The sequence below is a fragment of the Coregonus clupeaformis genome, chromosome 8 (genome assembly GCF_020615455.1).
Source record: "Coregonus clupeaformis isolate EN_2021a chromosome 8, ASM2061545v1, whole genome shotgun sequence".
NCBI lineage: Eukaryota > Metazoa > Chordata > Actinopteri > Salmoniformes > Salmonidae > Coregonus > Coregonus clupeaformis.
The window spans coordinates 42,580,101-42,599,307 of NC_059199.1; the positions used below are offsets into that span (position 1 = coordinate 42,580,101).

The 19,207-nt window shown below is 42.6% G+C and overlaps 1 protein-coding gene across 5 annotated transcripts in view; it reads right to left on the reverse strand.

Annotated features, from left to right (window-relative positions):
* The window catches only part of LOC121572077 (nuclear pore complex protein Nup153), a 20,999-nt gene extending 2,028 nt beyond the window's left edge, over positions 1 to 18,971 (reverse strand). The window contains exons 1-17 of one of the 5 annotated variants that reach the window (XM_041883962.2): positions 18,845 to 18,971; positions 8,743 to 8,959; positions 8,037 to 8,324; positions 7,649 to 7,788; positions 5,624 to 5,752; positions 5,364 to 5,480; positions 5,001 to 5,045; positions 4,861 to 4,914; positions 3,884 to 4,012; positions 3,323 to 3,505; positions 2,984 to 3,160; positions 2,700 to 2,804; positions 2,432 to 2,516; positions 2,229 to 2,330; positions 1,432 to 2,016; positions 1,036 to 1,227; positions 18 to 860 (exon numbers count right to left, since the gene is read on the reverse strand). In XM_041883962.2, coding sequence (XP_041739896.1) covers positions 18 to 860; positions 1,036 to 1,227; positions 1,432 to 2,016; positions 2,229 to 2,330; positions 2,432 to 2,516; positions 2,700 to 2,804; positions 2,984 to 3,160; positions 3,323 to 3,505; positions 3,884 to 4,012; positions 4,861 to 4,914; positions 5,001 to 5,045; positions 5,364 to 5,480; positions 5,624 to 5,752; positions 7,649 to 7,788; positions 8,037 to 8,324; positions 8,743 to 8,959; positions 18,845 to 18,922 — 3,469 coding nt within the window. In that variant the 5' untranslated portion in view covers positions 18,923 to 18,971. Of the gene's footprint in view, positions 1 to 17; positions 861 to 1,035; positions 1,228 to 1,431; positions 2,017 to 2,228; positions 2,331 to 2,431; positions 2,517 to 2,699; positions 2,805 to 2,983; positions 3,161 to 3,322; positions 3,506 to 3,883; positions 4,013 to 4,860; positions 4,915 to 5,000; positions 5,046 to 5,363; positions 5,481 to 5,623; positions 5,753 to 7,615; positions 7,789 to 8,036; positions 8,325 to 8,742; positions 8,963 to 18,844 lie in introns of all 5 variants that reach the window. The other 4 variants (XM_041883960.2, XM_041883961.2, XM_041883958.2 and 1 more) reach the window with 4 other exon arrangements.
* Positions 18,972 to 19,207: the final 236 nt, after the last annotated feature.

A 19,207-nucleotide genomic window follows, 5' to 3' on the forward strand; every position in this document is an offset into this window, starting at 1 on the left:
CAGAGTATTCCTGTCACCTGCTGTGCTTTGCCCAAAGCTGAATGAGGGCTTAGGGGCGTCTGCTGCTGGGGTCTCACTCTGGTCTTCCGGCTTCCCAAAGGCGAAGGCAGGTGCTTTGGGCTGGTCCTTAGGTGGGTCTGGCTTACTGAAGGAAAAGCCCATAGATGGAGCCGATGCCTCCACCTCTTTATTAGCAGCACTGAACAGGAACCCAGAACCCATAGAGGCAACCTCCTTCTCAGGCTTCCCAAAGGTGAAAGAAGGGGCCTTGTCTTTCTCTAGCGATTCCCTGAATATGCTGCCCCCTAGTGGTGTGGCCAGGGCAGGAGGCTCAGCTTCAGCCAGCTTCCCAAACACAGGAGCTGCTGCTGTGGTGGTGGTAGTCATGGTTTCTGTAGAAGCTCCACTGTCATTCTCTGTAGAAACAGGGAGGCTGAAAGTAGAAGAGGAGGAATAGGATGTTGCCTCCAGATCAAAGGAGAACCCTCCGTAAGGAGGTTCGCTCTCCGTGCTAGCAGCTGCTGCAGTGCCGAACGACAGCCCACCGCTAACGCCAAATTTGAACCCGGCACCTATACTCGGGGCTTCATCCTTCTTCCCCTCGTCCGCTGCAGGGGTGGAAGCATCAAAAGCTGCAAATTTGAATCCCTCAGAGAGGCCTCCGAACTTGAAGCCTGCAGAGCTGCTGGTGTCTGATGGGGCAGCTGCACCGAATTTGAAGCCCCCTGAAGAGGAGGAGTTAGAGAGGGTGCCGCCGAATTTGAAGCCTCCAGAACCAGAGTCCGATGACGCCCCCAAGCCAAACTTGAATCCCCCCGAGTCAGACGAGGACTGGATACCAAACGATGAGGAACCAAACGCTGAAAGAGACCAGGGATCATATTAATTAATAAGTTCAGAATTCTGTACAAAAAAATGATATTTATGAAATTCCTTATCAAGTTCAGGCTTCACATCTATCCTCACTCAAATCAAAGATCTTGCTACAATGACAAAGCCTCTATGACACACATGGCAGTTGACAGCTGTACATACCTTTGGGCTCTACTTTAGCCCCAGGCTTGGGGGTCTGACAGGCCACACATGCCTGGTCTGCTCCCTTGTTCTGAACACAGCACACGTCACACTCCCACGCTCCCTCTGGCTTCTTGAACTGGGCCCCAAAGCCTAGTAGAGGAGTGGTGCTGACAGCGGCGGGGGTTAGAGATGTAGGCGCTGCGGTCGCTCCTGTTAGGTAGATGAAGATATGAGCGATCAGCAAAAATATAACACATACATTTGCATCAGATTCACATCATTTAAACACTTCCTTGAAGATCTTCTGATGCAAACTGAACATTCAGCCAAGATAGCAGTATGGGGCAACTTCATGAGGAAAAACCCTTCAGGACAAAATAAAATAACCAGCAGGTTGTTCTCTCATCTCAATACCTGGCTTAGCGCTCATACAGGAAACACACTTGATGTCCTGCACCTTGTTCTGCACCATGCACACGTCACACTCCCACGCTCCCTCTGGCTTCTTAAACTTGTCCCCGAAGCCCAGGAGTGGGGCAGCAGCGGGCAGAGTCTTAGCCTCCGAGAAGGCAGGCAGAGTCAGTGTGGCCTTAACTCCAACCCCAGGCTTGGCTGTCTCACAGGCCACACATTTGACAGCATCAGGCTTGTTCTGAACCAGACAAGTGTCACAGTCCCAGCTTCCTGCAGGCTTTGTGAACAGGGCCCCAAAACTTGCAGCGGGAGTAGTGGTGGTGGAACCCTCCAGGCCGGACAATGTTGTGAAGGGTTTACTGTCGGTTTTTGCAAAAGAGGAGCTAGAGTTTGGTCGTGGGGTCACACAGGCCACACACTTTGTGTCAGTGGGTTTGTTCTGCACCATACAGACATCACAGTGCCAAGAGCCTGTAGGCGCTTTGAACAAGTCCCCAAGGGAGGGGGCGGTGGTGGAGGACAGGGCTGGGGTCTCCTGGGGGGCTTTGGGGACAGGGGAGGTCCGAGTAACAGGAACGGCAAATCCTATGGGGAAGAAGAGATTGGGTTAAAAACCACTAAAACTAAATAGAAAACTCATGACACAATTTGAACCCTCCCATCAAAATGGCAACATAACACTGTCATAACAATGACATAACAGATTATATAAACAGTCATGACAGCTGATGGAGTACCAGTTTATGGCAACCAACTTTCAAGTCATCATGAGAAATCATCAAGCAGGTCATTCTCACCAGGTCCATTGAGGAGGTCCAGAACACTGCCCTGTCTCAACACCTTGGCTGGTTTTAACGGCCCTTCAAACTCCTCCATGCTCTCACTGGCAGCGTGCTTCACTACAGAGACACCAATAGAAACAACCATTAGCTATGAAATGAATTTCCCTTTACATGAAGGTTTGGATCTTGTTTTTATCCAGGAGTTGATCCAAGCTTACCTGCTGCCACTACTGGGGTGGCCATCTTCCCGTTGGATAGTGTCAGACCTGTTTTCACTACAGGTGCACTGAAGGTAAATCCAGACTGAAAGACAAAAAAAATAACCAATATCTGACAGTGCAAGGTTTGGTTTCAATACCTGGTACAGGAGTAAGAATATGATCTCACTGTTGTTGAGTGTCAAAAACAGAAACAACAATATTCTATAGGGGTAATACTGTCATCACAGCAGGCATACTCAAGCTGCAGTAAAGCTGTGGGACTTACAGACGGGGAGAAGGACGGTGGGCTAGCAGCAGTTGCCATGACGATAGGGGAGGAGAAGGTGAAAGGTGTGGAGGGAGGGGTAGAGGGGGCTGTAGTCGGTGGCACCTGGAATAAAGACGACGACTAATCCAGGTCAGTTTCAGCAGATAACACCATTTATTCACTATACCTTCATGGTCATTAGGATGAACACTGAACACATTGAAATAAAGCTAGTCAAAAGTAGTGCACTATATAGGGAACGGGGTGCCATTTGGGATGCATCCAAATGGAGCTGAACGGACCTTGTTAGGGACGGGCTCCTCCAGGACAGGTGCGGTAGAGAGAGCGGCAATGGGCGCGACTGTGGCGGATGGGGGCGTGACTGTGGCGGTGGGGGGCGGGAAGAAGCTGAAGCTGGGCAGACTGAAGGTGGAGCTGATGGGGAGAGAGATGGCTGGCAGGTCCGATAGCTCAGCGATCTGAAGTGTCAAAAAGAGTATTTAAAAAAAGCACCTGATCATTTCTACACATCCCACTTTCACCCTTTTCTGAAGAGATTTAGAACCAATCATTAATTTATCATTTGCCAGGAAACCAAACTTTTCTCCCCAGAAAGGAGAGGGTAAGAGAGGAGAACCCACCTGGTCTTCAGGACGTTTGGAAGAGGGTCTTGTGCTGGTCCTCTCCCTCTTCATCTTCCCTCCTCCTGACCCTGTGCTGCTGGCTGCAGGAGTGCTGGACAGAGGGTAGGTGGATAGACTGCTGCTTGTGCTTTGAGAAGGACCTGCCACTGCTTCAGGAATCAGAGGGGATTGTCTTGTGGGCTGGAGAAAGAGATGGGGGGGGCAGGGTGGAACATGAAACACAAGCAGCAGTCTGTCTGTAATTTGGAAAGCGACTCTGGAATGAAACACAGCCTTAGTTTGTAAAGGCTTCTACACATCTATCCAACCACAGCCAAGCCAACCGTCTATGGACAAGTTTTAAAAGAATCAGCCCGGTGTGTAGTCTCAGTTGGTCGCCGCTGGACATAGTTGCTGGACATCGTAGTAGGTCCCGATTCAACATGTAGAAACAGTCATTGACAGTCTGAGTTGGGGGAAAACTTCCCAACACATCATCGATAGTTAATTTGCGGTAGTTGGATGGATGCGTAGAAGCCATTAGCTGACTAATGTGGAGGTGGTGGTGGGGGTCCTCACCGTGTCTCTGGGGGTCCGAGCCAAGCCCCCTGGGGTCAGAGAGGGTCTGAAGGACATTGAGCGGTTCCCCGACACCGACGCTGCTGCCGGGATCACAAGCTTCTGGACTGGGGGGAGGGGAGAGTCCAGCTGGAGGGGAACACACAGAAAAGTCAGAGAAATACTCAAAACAATGTGTTCCAGGTGCGCGCACACACAAATGTACAATGTTAAATGTTTGTCTCAGCTCTCCAATCCATATATGGACATTATCCACAGCTGGATTAATCTGGCCAAATAAAACCAATGAAAAGTTTGAATAAAATGGCACGTGCCACTGCCAAACTTTCATTGAAAATGTTCACATGGTCCATGAGAAACCTCGAAGGCAGCACTTAGTCAATATGGCCACAACATTGAGAGGAACCAGCCCTTGAGCCTTCTGCCCCAAAAGGCCATCTCTGGATCTGGACAGTCTTGTCAGACCCCCTTCCTTCTCAATGGCCCATTGTCAGAGCTTAGTGACCAGCTGTCACAGCTGGACCATTTAAAAGTTACAGACAGCCATCCAGCCCTGGCATAGCTAACCCCACTAGAAAGCAACACAAAGAGACACACATGCTCACAAACACACTCCACACTCACTCACACGCCCACTTACTTAAAAACACACGCCTGCTCACAGACTCAGGACATAAACACAGCAGAGCAGTGGTGAACAGCTGCCCCAGGCTGACACCCATTAACTACAGCAGCCAGGAATAAAAGAGGCAGGAGGAACTACAATGACAGCACTGTTCACACCAACCGACCGCAGCGTTAGGCTCAAGACCTTTTAGCTGCTGCTGTGCATGTTAGTTGTTGGGGTTCATAATATTGTGCAATAACAGCTGGGAGAAAACTTGTTTACAACACATGTAGAGGAAAGGAGACCAGCCATAATGTCAATTGTCAGTGTCAAGAGATTTTGTAAGGGTGTTTCGAAGATAATCACTTACCCGTTTCTTTTTGGCCTGAAAATGTGAAAGGTCTAGAGTGCTGCCATCCAGTGACTGAAGGACATAGGAGAAATAAATGTGAGATCGTGACAATGACAACAATTGAGGAACTAAGAAAAGTTGAAATACTCAACACTTACTGTTGACAAGGGAGAGGAAACTGTAGAGGGGATTCTCTTGGCATCCTGTTAAGACAAACACACAACTGTGATGCACCTGTTAACATAATAAAGACAAACCCTTGAATGAGTAGGTGTTCTAAAACGTATGACCGGTAGTGTATAATTCACTTCCTTGTGAAGATTCACCACTTCTCAAATCGCTTCTCAAGAAATATAGAAAATGTAATGTATAAAGCTGACTGAGGTTGAAAGGTCTACACAATAAAATTGAACGGTTCTGTAACCATTGTGCCAGGCTGAGTAAGCCCCTGTTCCTGCTAATCGGAGGGTTCCATATTCAATTAAATTCAAATAACTTCATTAAAACATGGGTGTACTCACGGCGAGGGGGCTGGACATGCGCTCCAGGGACTGTAGGATGCGTCGGGCGGTAGCGCTGGTCACCCCACAGGGCTGAGCCGCAGCAGGCTTGGCCTTGATCTGTCTCCGCAATGGAGCCTAGAGGGGAAAATATAGCCATCAAATTAAATATAGCAGCACTTTTTACAAACCCATTTCCCACAGAATACTGCATCGGGGGCTTGTTTCTTGCCTAGGAGAAAATCAATAGGGAGACATTGTTAGTTGTAGAGGAGAACTACCTGGTAAGGTGTGGCTGTGCGTGAGCGGGCTGTTCTAACAGCAGCCGCTCCCCCGTAGGTAGTCTTCCCTGGGTAGAAGGGGGAATCCCCCAACTGACTGGAATTCAGCACTGAACTGTTCATCGTAGACTAGAGGAGAAAAACATCAAAGCCCAGTGTTAAAAAACACAATCATAATACCGCAAAAGCAAAAGTTTCCAAGTGCCTATAGAAAGTCTACACCCCGCTTGGATTTCGTCACATTATATTTTGTTACAAAGTGGGATTAAAATGGATTTAATTGTCTTTTTTTTGGTCAAGGATCTACACAAAATACTCTAATGACAAAGTGGAAGAAAAATTATATATCTTTAAAGATAACTGAAATATAAAACACTAATATACCTTGATTAGATAAGTATTCACCCCGAGTCTAAATATGTTAGAAACACCTTTGGCAGTGATTACAGCTGTGAGTCTCATAATAACTTTGCATACCTGTATTGTGCAATATTTGCCCATTATTCTTTTTTTTTTTTTTATTCTTCAAGCTCTGTCAAGGTATTGGGGATCATGGCTAGACAGCAATTTTCAAGTCTTGACATATGTTTTCAAGCAGATTGAAGTCGAAACTGTAACTTGGCCACTCAGGAACATTCACTGTCTTCTTGGTAAGCAACTCCAGTGTAGATTTGGCTATGTGTTGTAGATTACTGTCTTGCTGAAAGGTGAATTCCTCTCCAAGTGTCTGGTGTAAAGCAGACTGAAGCAGGTTTTCCTCTAGGATTTTGCCTGTTTCCGTGACATGGTGAAAGTACAATCCAATAAAGAGGCAGAGAATTCAGTTTAAGCTATTTGTGCAGGCAAACATGAACGCCATAACATGCCCACCACCACTATGCTCAATACACAACACTTAGCTCCATCACGTTTCTTTTTATCCTGAAACACTGCCCAGTCTTTGCCGATGCATGTGCATGCTTTGGATGTCAAGCATACCCATACCATGATGCAACCACCACCATGCATGAAAATAAGGAGGCAGTTACTCAGTGAGGCGTTGCGTTTGGCCCAAACATAGGGCTTTGCAAAAAGTGGATTTCTTTGCCATTTTACTTTAGTTCCATGCTGCATACATATGCATGCTTTGGAAGATTTTTTTATTCTGGATATTTGTATTCTTCTTTTCACTCTGTCATTACTGTGGAGTCACTACAATGTTGATCCATCCTCAGTTCTCCCATCACAGCCATTTAACTTTGTAGCCGTTTTAAAAATCACCAATGGCCTCATGGTGACATCCCTAAGGAGTTTAATTCCGGTCCTGCACCTCAGTTCAGAAGGACGGCTTCATCTTTGATGTGTCTGGGTGGTTTAATACATCAACCACAGCATATTTATCAACTTTATCATGCTTAAAGAGATATTCAATGTCTGATTTGTTATTGTTAACCATCTACCAATTACTGCCCTTTATGAGGCTTTCAAAAACAGCTCCCTGATCTTTGTAGTTTAATCTGTGCTTGAAATTCAAATACTTTACTGAAGGACCTTACAGATGTTGTATGTATGAGGGACAGAAGGGGTAGTCATTCAAAAATCATGTCAACTATTATTTCCATATAACTTACTATGTGATTTGTTAAGCCACATTTTACATCTGAACTAATTTAGGCTTGCCTAAACAAAGGGGGTGAATACTTATACAACGACTACATTTTAGTTATTGAATTTTTATTAATTTTCTTTTCACTTTGACATTATGGAGTATTTTGTGTAGTTCAATGATTCTATATATTTTATATATATATATATATATATATATATATATATATATATATATATATATATTTATATTTTTTACAATTAAACATATTTCCCACTTAACATAACATTTTAAAACGGTTCAAGGGGGTGTAGACTTTCTATAGGCACTGTATGTAAATCAAAGTAAATCAACTGAACATCAGTAGCTAAGCGAGTAGAGTTTGCGGACTCTCGACTGGCACTCACAGTGGAGGACTGACTTGACTGACTGACACTCACAGTGGAGGAAGTCCCAAAGACAGACAGGTTGAACGCAGGCTTCTTGAGACTGGACTGGGACTGCTGGGGCCCAGAGTGGGTCCGGTCCATCTCCGGGGACCAGAGCTGGGGTAGCGATGCTGTCTTAGAGTTCGGTACATCTGGGGACAGAGAAAATACATTTTTGTCAAATTTGGGTCATACATCTACGTAACAAAATACTGAATTTCAGCAGTACCGACTACGGACGCTAAAATGCTATTTTCAAGATTTGGGAAATCATTTCTCAAAGCCACATCCTACGATTAAAATCTCTTCTGGTGACTCTAGACCAAAAAAAAAGATTGCTAGTGGCCAAAACGTGATTCAGTACTTTTTCCACACACAATCCCCAACACACACACACTACCTTTTTCTGATGCGCGTGAAGAGAAGCCGCTGGTGGTAGAGATGTTGTCGTCCTCGTGCTGAGAGCAGTTGTCCTTTATCTCTTTGACAAGGGAGAAGCTGGACGAGGCCCCAGCGAAGGGGCCCCCGGAGAAAGGGGCAGAGGAGGTGGAGGGCTGGGAGAAGAGAGAGCTGGGGCCTCCCAGGGCCGGGGAGGCTTCCAAGGAGGGGAAGTGGAGGTGGGAGCGGTTGAGGGGGGGCCTCGACAGAACATCCTGGAAGTTCAGGGATGCTCTGCTTGTCGAAGGCTCTGGGGGTGTGGAGGAGAAATGACTAGGGTTAAGATGGGTTGATCCATATTTTGAGCTTCAAAATTTCACTGAAGTCCCAAGGCAAGTCCAACTACTGGAATTAGGCTTTACAATCCAAACACAAAGGATGAAACATATTAACAAATATTATATAATCATGCCAATGGGCTAGATCTCTGCCATAAATATTTATTTAAGCAATAAGGCCTGAGGGGGTGTGGTATATGGCCAATATACCACAAACACCCGAGGTGCCTTATTGCTATTATAAACTTGTTACCAACGTAATTAGAACAGTAAAAATACATGTTTTGTCATACCCATGGTATACGGTCTGATATACCACGGCTTTCAGCCAATCAGTATTCAGGGCTCGAACCACCAGTTTATAAAAATATATATAACATATCTGCTAACCTGTATTGCTGGTACCGGGTTCCGGAGAGTCCCGTCCATCAGGAAGGGGGGCTACCTCCTCGCTGCCGTTAGGGGGCAGGGCCTGGCTGTTCTGCTCCGCCACCACTATGGCCCCTCCCCCCTCTGCAGCCTCCCCGTTCCTGAAGTATTTTTGCAGCCAGGAAGGGACGATGCTCTTGACTGTGTCTGTAACTCGACTAATCAGGCCTGGCTGCTGCTGCTGGTGGAGAGTGGGATGGAGAGAATAAGGGAGGGGGAGAATAAGGGATGGAGAGAGACGTTTAGCACCATAGTGTGACTTTCCAAAAGAAAAGAAAACCGTGATGATGAACATTGTTTGGTGAATGTCTAGTGTTACACATTCTAGCAAAGTACAAATTAATTCAGGGTAACAAACTCCAAAAAATGGGAAAACACACTAATGATGAATGTGCCACTAGGTATTGAAAGGGAGAGCGAGCAGTGGGTGCACAGAAAAGTCATTCCACTCAAGCGAAGCGCAAAGACCTACTTACTCAAGCTCTCAGTGAAAAGTGGGTCAGAAGAGTCTGTCTGACGCAGCACTGAGCGGCACAGGTCTAATACTGTAACACACATCCATCTACAGTAGAACTAGGCTTATCTATATCTACAAGCCAGAGGGAGATGCTTCCTGTCTTTAAACCAAGATCACAAAACAAGATAGTCCCGAAGTGCTACCCAGCTTCATTAACTACACTAAATGTCCTTTTAGAATGGGTCTGCAGGAGCATCAAGCACGAGTTAAAGTTTGCTGCAGCAGTAAAGAGCAACTGTAAAAAGGAGGTAGCTAGCACCAGTTCACATGCACACCGCTGTGTCTCCTGGTAGCTTTTGACTCCTGAAAATGAGCATATGCTCCACTCCACTTCTGCTCATCTGTAAAAAGCACTAGTCGCGCAGCGCTGCTGTCCACACTAAATTCACACAGTTTTTACCAAGCCAGTGTAAACAATCAAGCAATTTTACATTACTTTTCACAATGCAAATTGTTTATAATAATAATAATAATAATGCCTTTAATTTGTTACATTCACTGCTAAAATTGACCATCAAGATATTTTGTGGTTTAAAAAAATTTGACTGCGAATGGTGGTCCTCAAGAGCATTTGACTGTGATTTGGTGTTCCCCGGAATGGAAAAGGTTGTGAACTGCTGCTCTAGATAAGTCTAATTAACCTATGTACCAGCCACAGCCTCTCAGACCCCTCTGTGGGTCAGTTAGTGCTTGCAGGCCTTTCTTGTGATTCTAGGGATTTAAGGACACTGCATTACTGTGAATGGGGCCATGAGACCACAGGACTGTGCCAGAATGCTGCTCTCATTGTTCTCCCAGGAAGCACTTGTGTGTGTGGTTGAAACAGTGAGATGGGATGGAGGTGTACAATTGACAGACATGTGAAGTTCAAGTGAACCAATGAGCTGCTAGGCTATACAACAAACTGGACAATGTGTCTGACTCAGACTGTAGCATTTCATAAAAAACTAAAAACAGGACCATCATTATTTTGAATGTGTGCAAGGTAATACAGAGCAGCAGTCAAACTTGCATCTGTCCCTTAACATGTGCCAGCACAACCATAAATCATAATATAGGACCACTACTAAAGCAGACAGGTCAAGTGGCCAACGTAGCTAAATATACAGACCCCAAACCCTTCAACACTGGCTCGGGGTGCCACACAAACAGACGTAAATGCAATGTTCATTATTTCCTATATGATTGGAAGAGCCGACTACGTCACACCACAATAGGCCCCTCATCTGGGGGCGGTTAGTTCTATGACACATCCTGACTACAGACCAGTGTTTAACCTCTAAAAATCTAAGGGGGGGGTTCTACTAAGCTAACATATGGAATTATTTTAAGATTGTCATACTATGGATTATTTAGCTATTTGATTTAGAATTCTAGGACCCTGTAGGTATCAAAAACATGTATTTAAATTATTTGGCCTTTAATACTATAGCCCATAGAAACGCATTGAATAACACATTCATAAATTGAAAAACGGAGTCAAAAAAATAAAGGAATAACGGAGAACACCAGTGTGTTTGTGAGAGTCTCTCCTTTCCATATTAGTTAGTAGGCCGAACCGTTGGGACGCTACAGATATTTTCGTGAGATGACCGATTTTCGTGATGTCTCCTGGTCGGACAAACAGCGCTGTAGCTCTGCCATGTTCCACCGCAGACGCGGAAGGCCAACATACGCGGATTGAGACTTAGCCAATGCAAAAAAACATATCTTGCTTAAACTTTTGACGTTTTTTTATTATGTTAATTCGACTGATGCATGGGTGCGTCAACGGACTCTTAAGTTAAAGACTACTAGACTGGTAGGCCTAACTATACAAAAAAATATATATAAACAGAACATTTAAAGTGTTGGTCCCATGTTTCATGAGGTAAAATAAAAGATCCCAGAATTTTTCCATACGCAAAAAAAACGTAGTTCTCTAAATTGTTGTGCACAAATTTGTTTACATCCCTGTTAGTGAACATTTCTCCTTTGCCAAGATAATCCATCCACATGACAGGTGTGGCATATCAAGAAGCTGATTAAACAGCATGATCATTACACAGGTGCACCTTGCACTGGGGACAATAAAAACCCACTATAATGTGCAGCTTTGTCACACAAACCAATGCCACAGATCTCACAAGTTTTGAAAAGCGTGCAATTGGCATGCTGACTGCAGGAATGTCCACCAAAGCTGTTGCCAGAGAATTGAATGTTAATTTCTCTACCATAAGCCACCTTCAACGTCATTTTAGAGAATTTGGCAGTACGTCCAACCGGCCACACAACCTCAGACCACGTGTATCCATGCCAGCCCAGGACCTCCACATCCGGCTTCTTCACCTGCGGAATAGTCTGAGACCAGCCACCCGGACAGCTGATGAAACGGAGGAGTATTTCTGTCTATAATAAAGCCCTCCCAGACCCTCCCATGGTTGTGCTCCTGCCCAGTCATGTGCAATCAATAGATTAGGGCCTAATTTATTTATTTCAATTGACTGATTTCCTTATATGAACTGTAAAATCATTGAAATTGTTGCATTTATATTTTTGTTCAGTATATATGAAAGTGTCAAAGGCGTGTGGAAAAAATCTATTCCCGATGCATTTTTACAAGGGAGGTCCAATCTGTAACCTAAAGAGAGGATGCTTCGTGTTTAGTTCAATAAGGTGGGATGAAAGACTGAAAGTTAATGAAAATCCCCCCAGCAACTCAAATGATTTACTAGTGATTTCACTCGTGATTTTCCTTCCCGCCAAGGCCAGTAACCTGAAACCAGCTGCTGTGATGACAGTTCATAACTTTTACATCTCCATTTAAAAGTGAATAGGTCTACTGCTTCCCTCACCAGCACTTCCCAGCTGACAGAAGAAAAGCACAATTTATGCTGACATGTAGGCTTACACAAACATAACCCTAACTGGAAGTTCGAGTCCACTGGTCTGAAGTGAACGCCAGTCAAATATTCCACTAGTTTGGTTTGGCCTACACGTCCTCTTTATTATTACTGCTGGTGGGCTCCCTACCCTTCAATTTCCAATGGCCAATCTAACAGTCCCAGTCTTTGCCCACGGGCTATTAATAAAATGACTTTATAAGAAACTCCTAAATGGTGCATCGTCCCTGTCAACTGAAGGATTGTAATGATTTACTGACATGTTTGACTTATGAAAACCTACTGAGGCATTTCATGTCAAGGTGTTTTATGTTCCTGAAAATCTGGATACTGATATGACATAGAACAGGGATCGGCAACTAACTTTTGTAGGCCTGCGGATCAATTCCCCACCCCCCGAATGAAATGACTGAGCCACGAGTTGAGGACCAATTAAACCAGATTCCTTCCCTCTTGCAAAGATTGCGTTACCATCCCTTTATTTGAGGAAGACGACTGAGTAAATATTTTATTAAATCAAATGTGTTGTGTGTTCAAAAATAGTCATGTTAAAATTAGAGTTGACCCCATCTAGTCGACTGGTCGATTGTTTGGTCAATAGGCTGCTGGCAGGGCCTAAAATTACGTTTGGTCCACCAGCCACTGTGGCAGGTAGATTTAATAATCTACCAGCCACTCAGATTTGTTTACCAGCCAAAATATTTTTCCACGCTAAAATTACACCAACAAAACAGATGAGCATGCTTTGAAATGTTTCTAAAACAATTTATGTATTACTAGTAAGAAGTAATGTGGTATACTGTTTAATTTCATTTTTGTGACCCGAGTCTTTTAAACAAAATATCACAGATGAACAAAAATGCTCACCCTCCCCTTTAAGGGCAGGATGTTACCGTGGTAACGCAACTCATGTTTGTGCCTGTGAGATTTAGTCTCACTAGTAGAAGCATAGTCTTCTCTTCCCTAGCAGCTGAAACTCAAACATTGAAAAACAACCTAGCTTGTGAACAAAACAAATGTAAATAGCGAAGAAACACAAGGACAAATTCTCACTTCAGTAGACTTTAGTTTCAAGTAAATTAGACCAATTTTTATGCCTGTGCGCAGCACTTCAAAAAAAATGCATCTTTCACAGCCAGGCAGTGTTGCAATGCGAAGTGGGATAGGTTATATAGTAATCGTAGTTCTCTGACTTTGTGCGATTATTTTGCCAGCTATGAAACAAAATGGCAGAAATACTTTGAAAACAGCTACTGCAGCATTTATTTTTCTATAAATGTGAACATACTTGACTATTTTTATTTATAAATGCGAGTGAAATGCTCGCACTGTGGAGCCCTGACCACCCGCCAACGTGGCTAGTGAAATAAACATCTTACCCGCCAATGCCAAAATCTACCCGCATTTGGCAGGTGTTAATTTTAGGCCCTGGCTGTTGGTTGCCCAATATTTCTTTAGTTAAGCAGTCGCAAATATATTTTTTTCTTCATGATTCCCACAAGATACCCATCTGATTCGCGCCTTTCTCAGTGGACTAATCCATTGCGGAGGCCATAAGGATGACAGTCCATCACTCTAAGACATGTGATACTGGAATTGTATACTGAACAAAAATATAAACGCAACATGAATTACAGTTCATATAAGGAAATCAATCAATTGAAAAATGCATTGGGCCCTAATCTATGGATAATCTGTTTGTTTAATAGTTTACTGATTCCGTGACTATCAAGCCCCATGCAACCGCAAAATGTTGGATAAAGCAATTTCCCAATTAATCTTTGCTACGCTGTAATAAAGGCTTTACAATTGTTTTGTTTTTTTCATTAGAAAAGACTCTGGTATTACTTATAATGTATTTAGTGTTGTTTACACTGTTCCAAACAGGCATAACATTTGTAATCTAACAGCACCTTCCTGTCACATAATATGCACACAGCTCTCGCTCCTATACCCTCCCTTTTCTTCATCTCCTTATTGTTATTATCATCATCATTATTATAATAAGCAATGTCATTATCATTAGTAGGCTTTGTATAGTATGAAAGAAAAAAAATGTATGCACTCACTAACTGTAAGTTGCTCTGGATAAGAGTGTCTGCTAAATGACTAAAATGTATAGTGGTAGCATTGTATAACCACCATCGAGCTGTAGGCCTAAGAGCGGATCCTGTTTAGTCTTAATACTTATGCCTATATTTCAATATATAGGCTACTGTATCAATCATGTCATCACACAGCATAGGAGTCATTCATGCCTTGTTACTTCTATTTCGTATTATTTTATATTGTATTTTTTTGTGATTTTTTTTTGGTATTCTTCTTAAAACTGCATTGTTGTTAAGGGCTTGTAAGTAAGCATTTCACTGTAAAGTCTACACCTGTTGTATTCGGTGACAAATAAAATTTGATTTGAAATGCAATCAAGCATTTGTTTAAAAATTAACAAAGGGAGCTTTGAAGAATTATCCAAAACTATAAATAAACCACAATTCACGAATGCAACTGTTTAGTCTTTGCTGTAATAAAGGCTTTATACAGTATATTTCTTTATTTTATTTCCCCCTCATTAGAACAGACTCTGGTACACTTCTAATTTATTTTGTGTTGTTTACACTGTTTCAAATTATCAGAAAATATAATATTGTAATCTAACAGCACCTGTTTGACACACATAACTCATGCAATGCTTGCTCCTATACCCTCCTTTTTTCTTGATCTCCAGTAGTTTCCACAACTAAGTCAAATTTCTTCCACAGATCTGACTTCCCCCTTTCAAGTTTATTTTTCTTGTCCTCCGCATCCATTTTGCAGTCACATTACGGTGTTCGGAGTTTGTTATAACCAATTTATTGATGTGATTATGATAGGCTATAGGTCAGGCCCTATTGGTCACGTGCATGCGATGCATACGTTTCACATAAAGAGAGCAAGGGATTTCGGTAACATAACTTTTCAGTCAAGGAAACAAGTAAGAAACAAAATGGCTGAAATGATGTTGCAGCTTCAGCAAGGACAGCGCAATAAACAGTTGCCATGCTGCCCTTTGGCTGCAGCAGGGAGAAGAGACAACGTGCGCCAGTCACACAGGCATTTGCTGTCTTTTTTTTTTAACACAGCGTGGCCTTCGGGCTCCATCTTGTCATTTGTGTGTCTTAATTATAGAATCAAACAGTCCGCTTAAAGAAATCAGACAAGCTCAGTGCATATAGTTGATTTTATTCAAACACAAAAGGGTGTGTCTATGAAAAAATACACGTTTTATAATTTCGACCAATCGATAAGAACAATATATATTATTATTTTTTGTCGGGGACAGCTCTAGTTAAAATATATCACATTAGACATTTAGTAAAGACAGAATGCCTTTTAAACTTCCCTCAAAGTAACACTTTTGTATGACTTAATACAATTATTTTAATCGATAGGAGTGGGGGAAAAGGGGCTTGTGGTTGTGCGTTGATTAGCATACCAAAGTCGGCATTAACGATAAGTAATAAAATAAAGATGTAACTTCTAAAAGCCTATTTCACACCATAGCCTGCAGAATTTGCAAGCTAACTTTTCTTTCATTTTGATTTCTGCACAAATGAAAATGTGGCGCTGACTCACCCATGGATTGATGTTTCAGCGTTGTCTCAATGAAGAGTTCGGTGTTCGAATAACGATGTGCGACATGCACGCACAGTTACAAGCCTGCTGGAGTTAGCGGCAGGCGGACGAGCAATATCCACCGTCGTAGTACAGATTAAGCCTGACCTGGAATGTGAAGCTAACTGAAGCTGGCTAGCTTTATTCGTAGGATACCCCTCAGGAGAAGCACAAGTTCACTAGCTACAACTAACGTAGATGGGTTCTAGGGTTCCTGCTCAGTGCATATTTTATCCTGCCTTTCTTTTGGTGTGTCCACTAGAGGTCGTCACGGGTCCATCCGAACAACCGAGAGAATCCAGGTCCAAAATTCTAACTTTTCCCCTCGGGTCCAGTACTGTTTGATTGAAATCGGGTCTCGGGTCTATGTAACTACAACTGATCGACCCGAATGGACCCGACCACAGCTCTGCATAGCATCTTTACACTAATAAGTAGGGTGTCCTCCCACTTTGCCTAGAGTGGGTGAAAACGTGCTTTAGTGATGACATTTCACTTCAGTATGTTATAAAATACATTTTACCAAGACAAATATCATTCTTCATGTTCTGAATCGTTCAGTGGGGTCTTTCTCTAACATATTAACATTATATCCAAAAAGTAGGATTTCGTAAAAACAATAAACGTGATAAAAAGCAATCGACAGAGCAGTGCCACTTTCTCGCAGTGACTTTTGAGGATTTTACATATGGTGGTTGTCTGCAAAGTTGTTTCCGCGTCTTACAGAAAGACAAATTAAAAGGTAGACTCAGCGATATGACGTAGATGCAGAAAGTAAACAGCAAAGTGGGACAATTTCCGCAACAACTAAGAGCGTTGAAGCGCGAGGCTCAACTTCTCTGTTTTGGTGCCCTGGCTAGCTCGCTGTGAACTGCGTGAAGCAAACCCCTGCACATACTGTGTGTGACTGGTAAGTCTTGCATCTTGATCATCTCAATATCTGTGGTGCTGCTCATAGCAACATTATTTTGTTGAGTCCACCTTTAACATGACACAAACTGAATTAAATGTAAAAGCAGTGGTGTAAAGTACTTAAGTAGCACTTTGAAGTATTTTTACTTAAGTAGTTTTTCTGGGTATTTTTGACAACTTTTACTTCACTACATTCCTAATGAAAATAATATACTTTTTACTCCATACATTTTCCCTGACACCCAAAAGTACTGTTACATTTTGAATACTTAGCAAACAGGAAAATGGTCCAATTCACACACTTATCAAGAGAACATCCCTGGTCATCTACTGCCTCTGTTCTGACTGACTCACTAAACACAAATGCTTCTTTTGTAAATTATGTCTGAGTGTTGGCTATCCGTAAATATAAAAACAAGAAAGTGGTGCCATCTGGGTTGCTTAATATAAGGAATTTGAAATAATGTACACTTTTACTGTTGATACTTATGTATATTTTAGCAATTACATTTACTTTCGATAGTTAAGTACATTTAAAACCAAATACTTTTAGACTTTTATTCAAGTACTATTTTACTGGGTAACTTTCACTTGAGTCATTTTCAATTAAGGTATCTTTACTTTTACTCAAGTTTGACAATTGCGTACTTTTTCCACCACTGTGTAAAAGGCTTTGAAAATATAAAGCTTGTGGTACGCTCAGTGATCCGTTTACATTTCACAGAGATATGCTTGTGTTTTGAGAAAAGTTCAAAAAATAAGAATTTTGTAATTTCTAAAGCGTACACTAACATATGAAAATACTACATGTCATGTCTCAAAATCGATCTTACCTCCAAGAAGAAAGAGGACAAGTTCAACTCATTCTCGCACAGCATCCAGCCTAGCTGACGCAATGCTATTTTCCAGATTTTTGACCACTTTCCCCCCCCTGGCTTCCATTGATTTAGTCACCCTAATTTTGGCCATCCTACAATATCCAATAACTTTTGAACGGATTATGATAGAGACATGAGGTTTGGACCGCATTGAGTTTGGGTCTGATTGTTCTCGGGTCCGGTCGCCCTTTTAATTTTGTAATTATCGGGTCCGGGTACGATTGTCATCGGGTCCAACTTTTTGGACCCTAGAATAAGTCCTCTAGTCCACTGCCCCAGGCTAGGCTAAGAGTGGTTAGCTACGTTTCCACACAGCCTCACAATTATGCCCCTTTCGAGATTTACAAAACCACGTCATAATATTGCCTTGTTTTTAAGAAATCTGGAAACGGACTACTATCACGGCGTAATATTGCTAATCATTTATTGCTGTTGCCTTAGTAGATTGTAACCAAGTAATGTTAATGTTAAAAAACTATCTAGCCTCTAACGTCTCTCGCTTAGCTAGTAGTGAACCAGTCAACCATGTGGTCACTTGAAACAGTTCTGAAATTAGCTAGTTAGCTTTGCTAACTAGCATTGTGCACTAGCTACACATTATGACCTAACCCACAATGAAATGACAATAAACTCCAATGCCAAATGTCTTTAAAAAATAGAAAATATATACTTTCATGATTGAATGGGATGTAATACTATCAGTAAACACAACTGATATGCCATAGCTAACGTTGCATGTAAATGTAGGCAGAGACAATGCAAAACTAGCTAGCTAGTTAGCTTGTAACGTTAAGTTTAGCTAGCATCCGACATTAGCTAGCTAGCTACTTGTCGACTGCTTGCTAGTTTGAATAGCTACGCATGTAGCCAACGCAAACTTGACAAGAAGCCAGTACTACGTCTAAACTAGTAAAGTTCAATATTAATACACGACAGTGTGTTAAATAACTATGGCTGCCGTTAGTCTTAGCAGTTTTAAATGATACACGCCAGTTACCTGGCTAGTAACATTAACGTTAGTTCCCCGAACCGGCAAAATGTCTGTCTCACTTCGCTAGCTTGCTCGATTCCTTGACACAGCGTGGAGGCCATGAGCGCTAAGACTAGGCCACACAAAATGTCTCCAAGAAAACAACAACACAAGAGCGAAAAGACAACTGTCAACAAACTACACGCTATCCTTCAATGTGGAACATTCATACGAACACGGTAATTTTATTTACCTGTTTGCTTTTGGCGTAAGGTTTAGAAGCGATATGATATCTTCTGCTTCTAATTTTCCCTCCACCCGTGGCCGCCATGGCTAGATTGAATATCGACTCGACTCCGCGCCGGATAGCTGTTCCAACTGTCCTGTCATAGCATTAACCATAGAGTTCAGCGACTCAGTCCTCTAACAAGGAAGCTTCACGTTAAAAGAGAACCATGGGAAATGCAGTTTAGGCATTCACACTTGCGAGCCTCTGAGACAGGGTTTATTTACGTGGTGACCCTGAAAGCTATACATTTCAGACATATCTGAGTGACAAAGGAAATTAAGACTTTAAAATGTGATGTACATTTCCCAATGAAAAATAAACAAATTA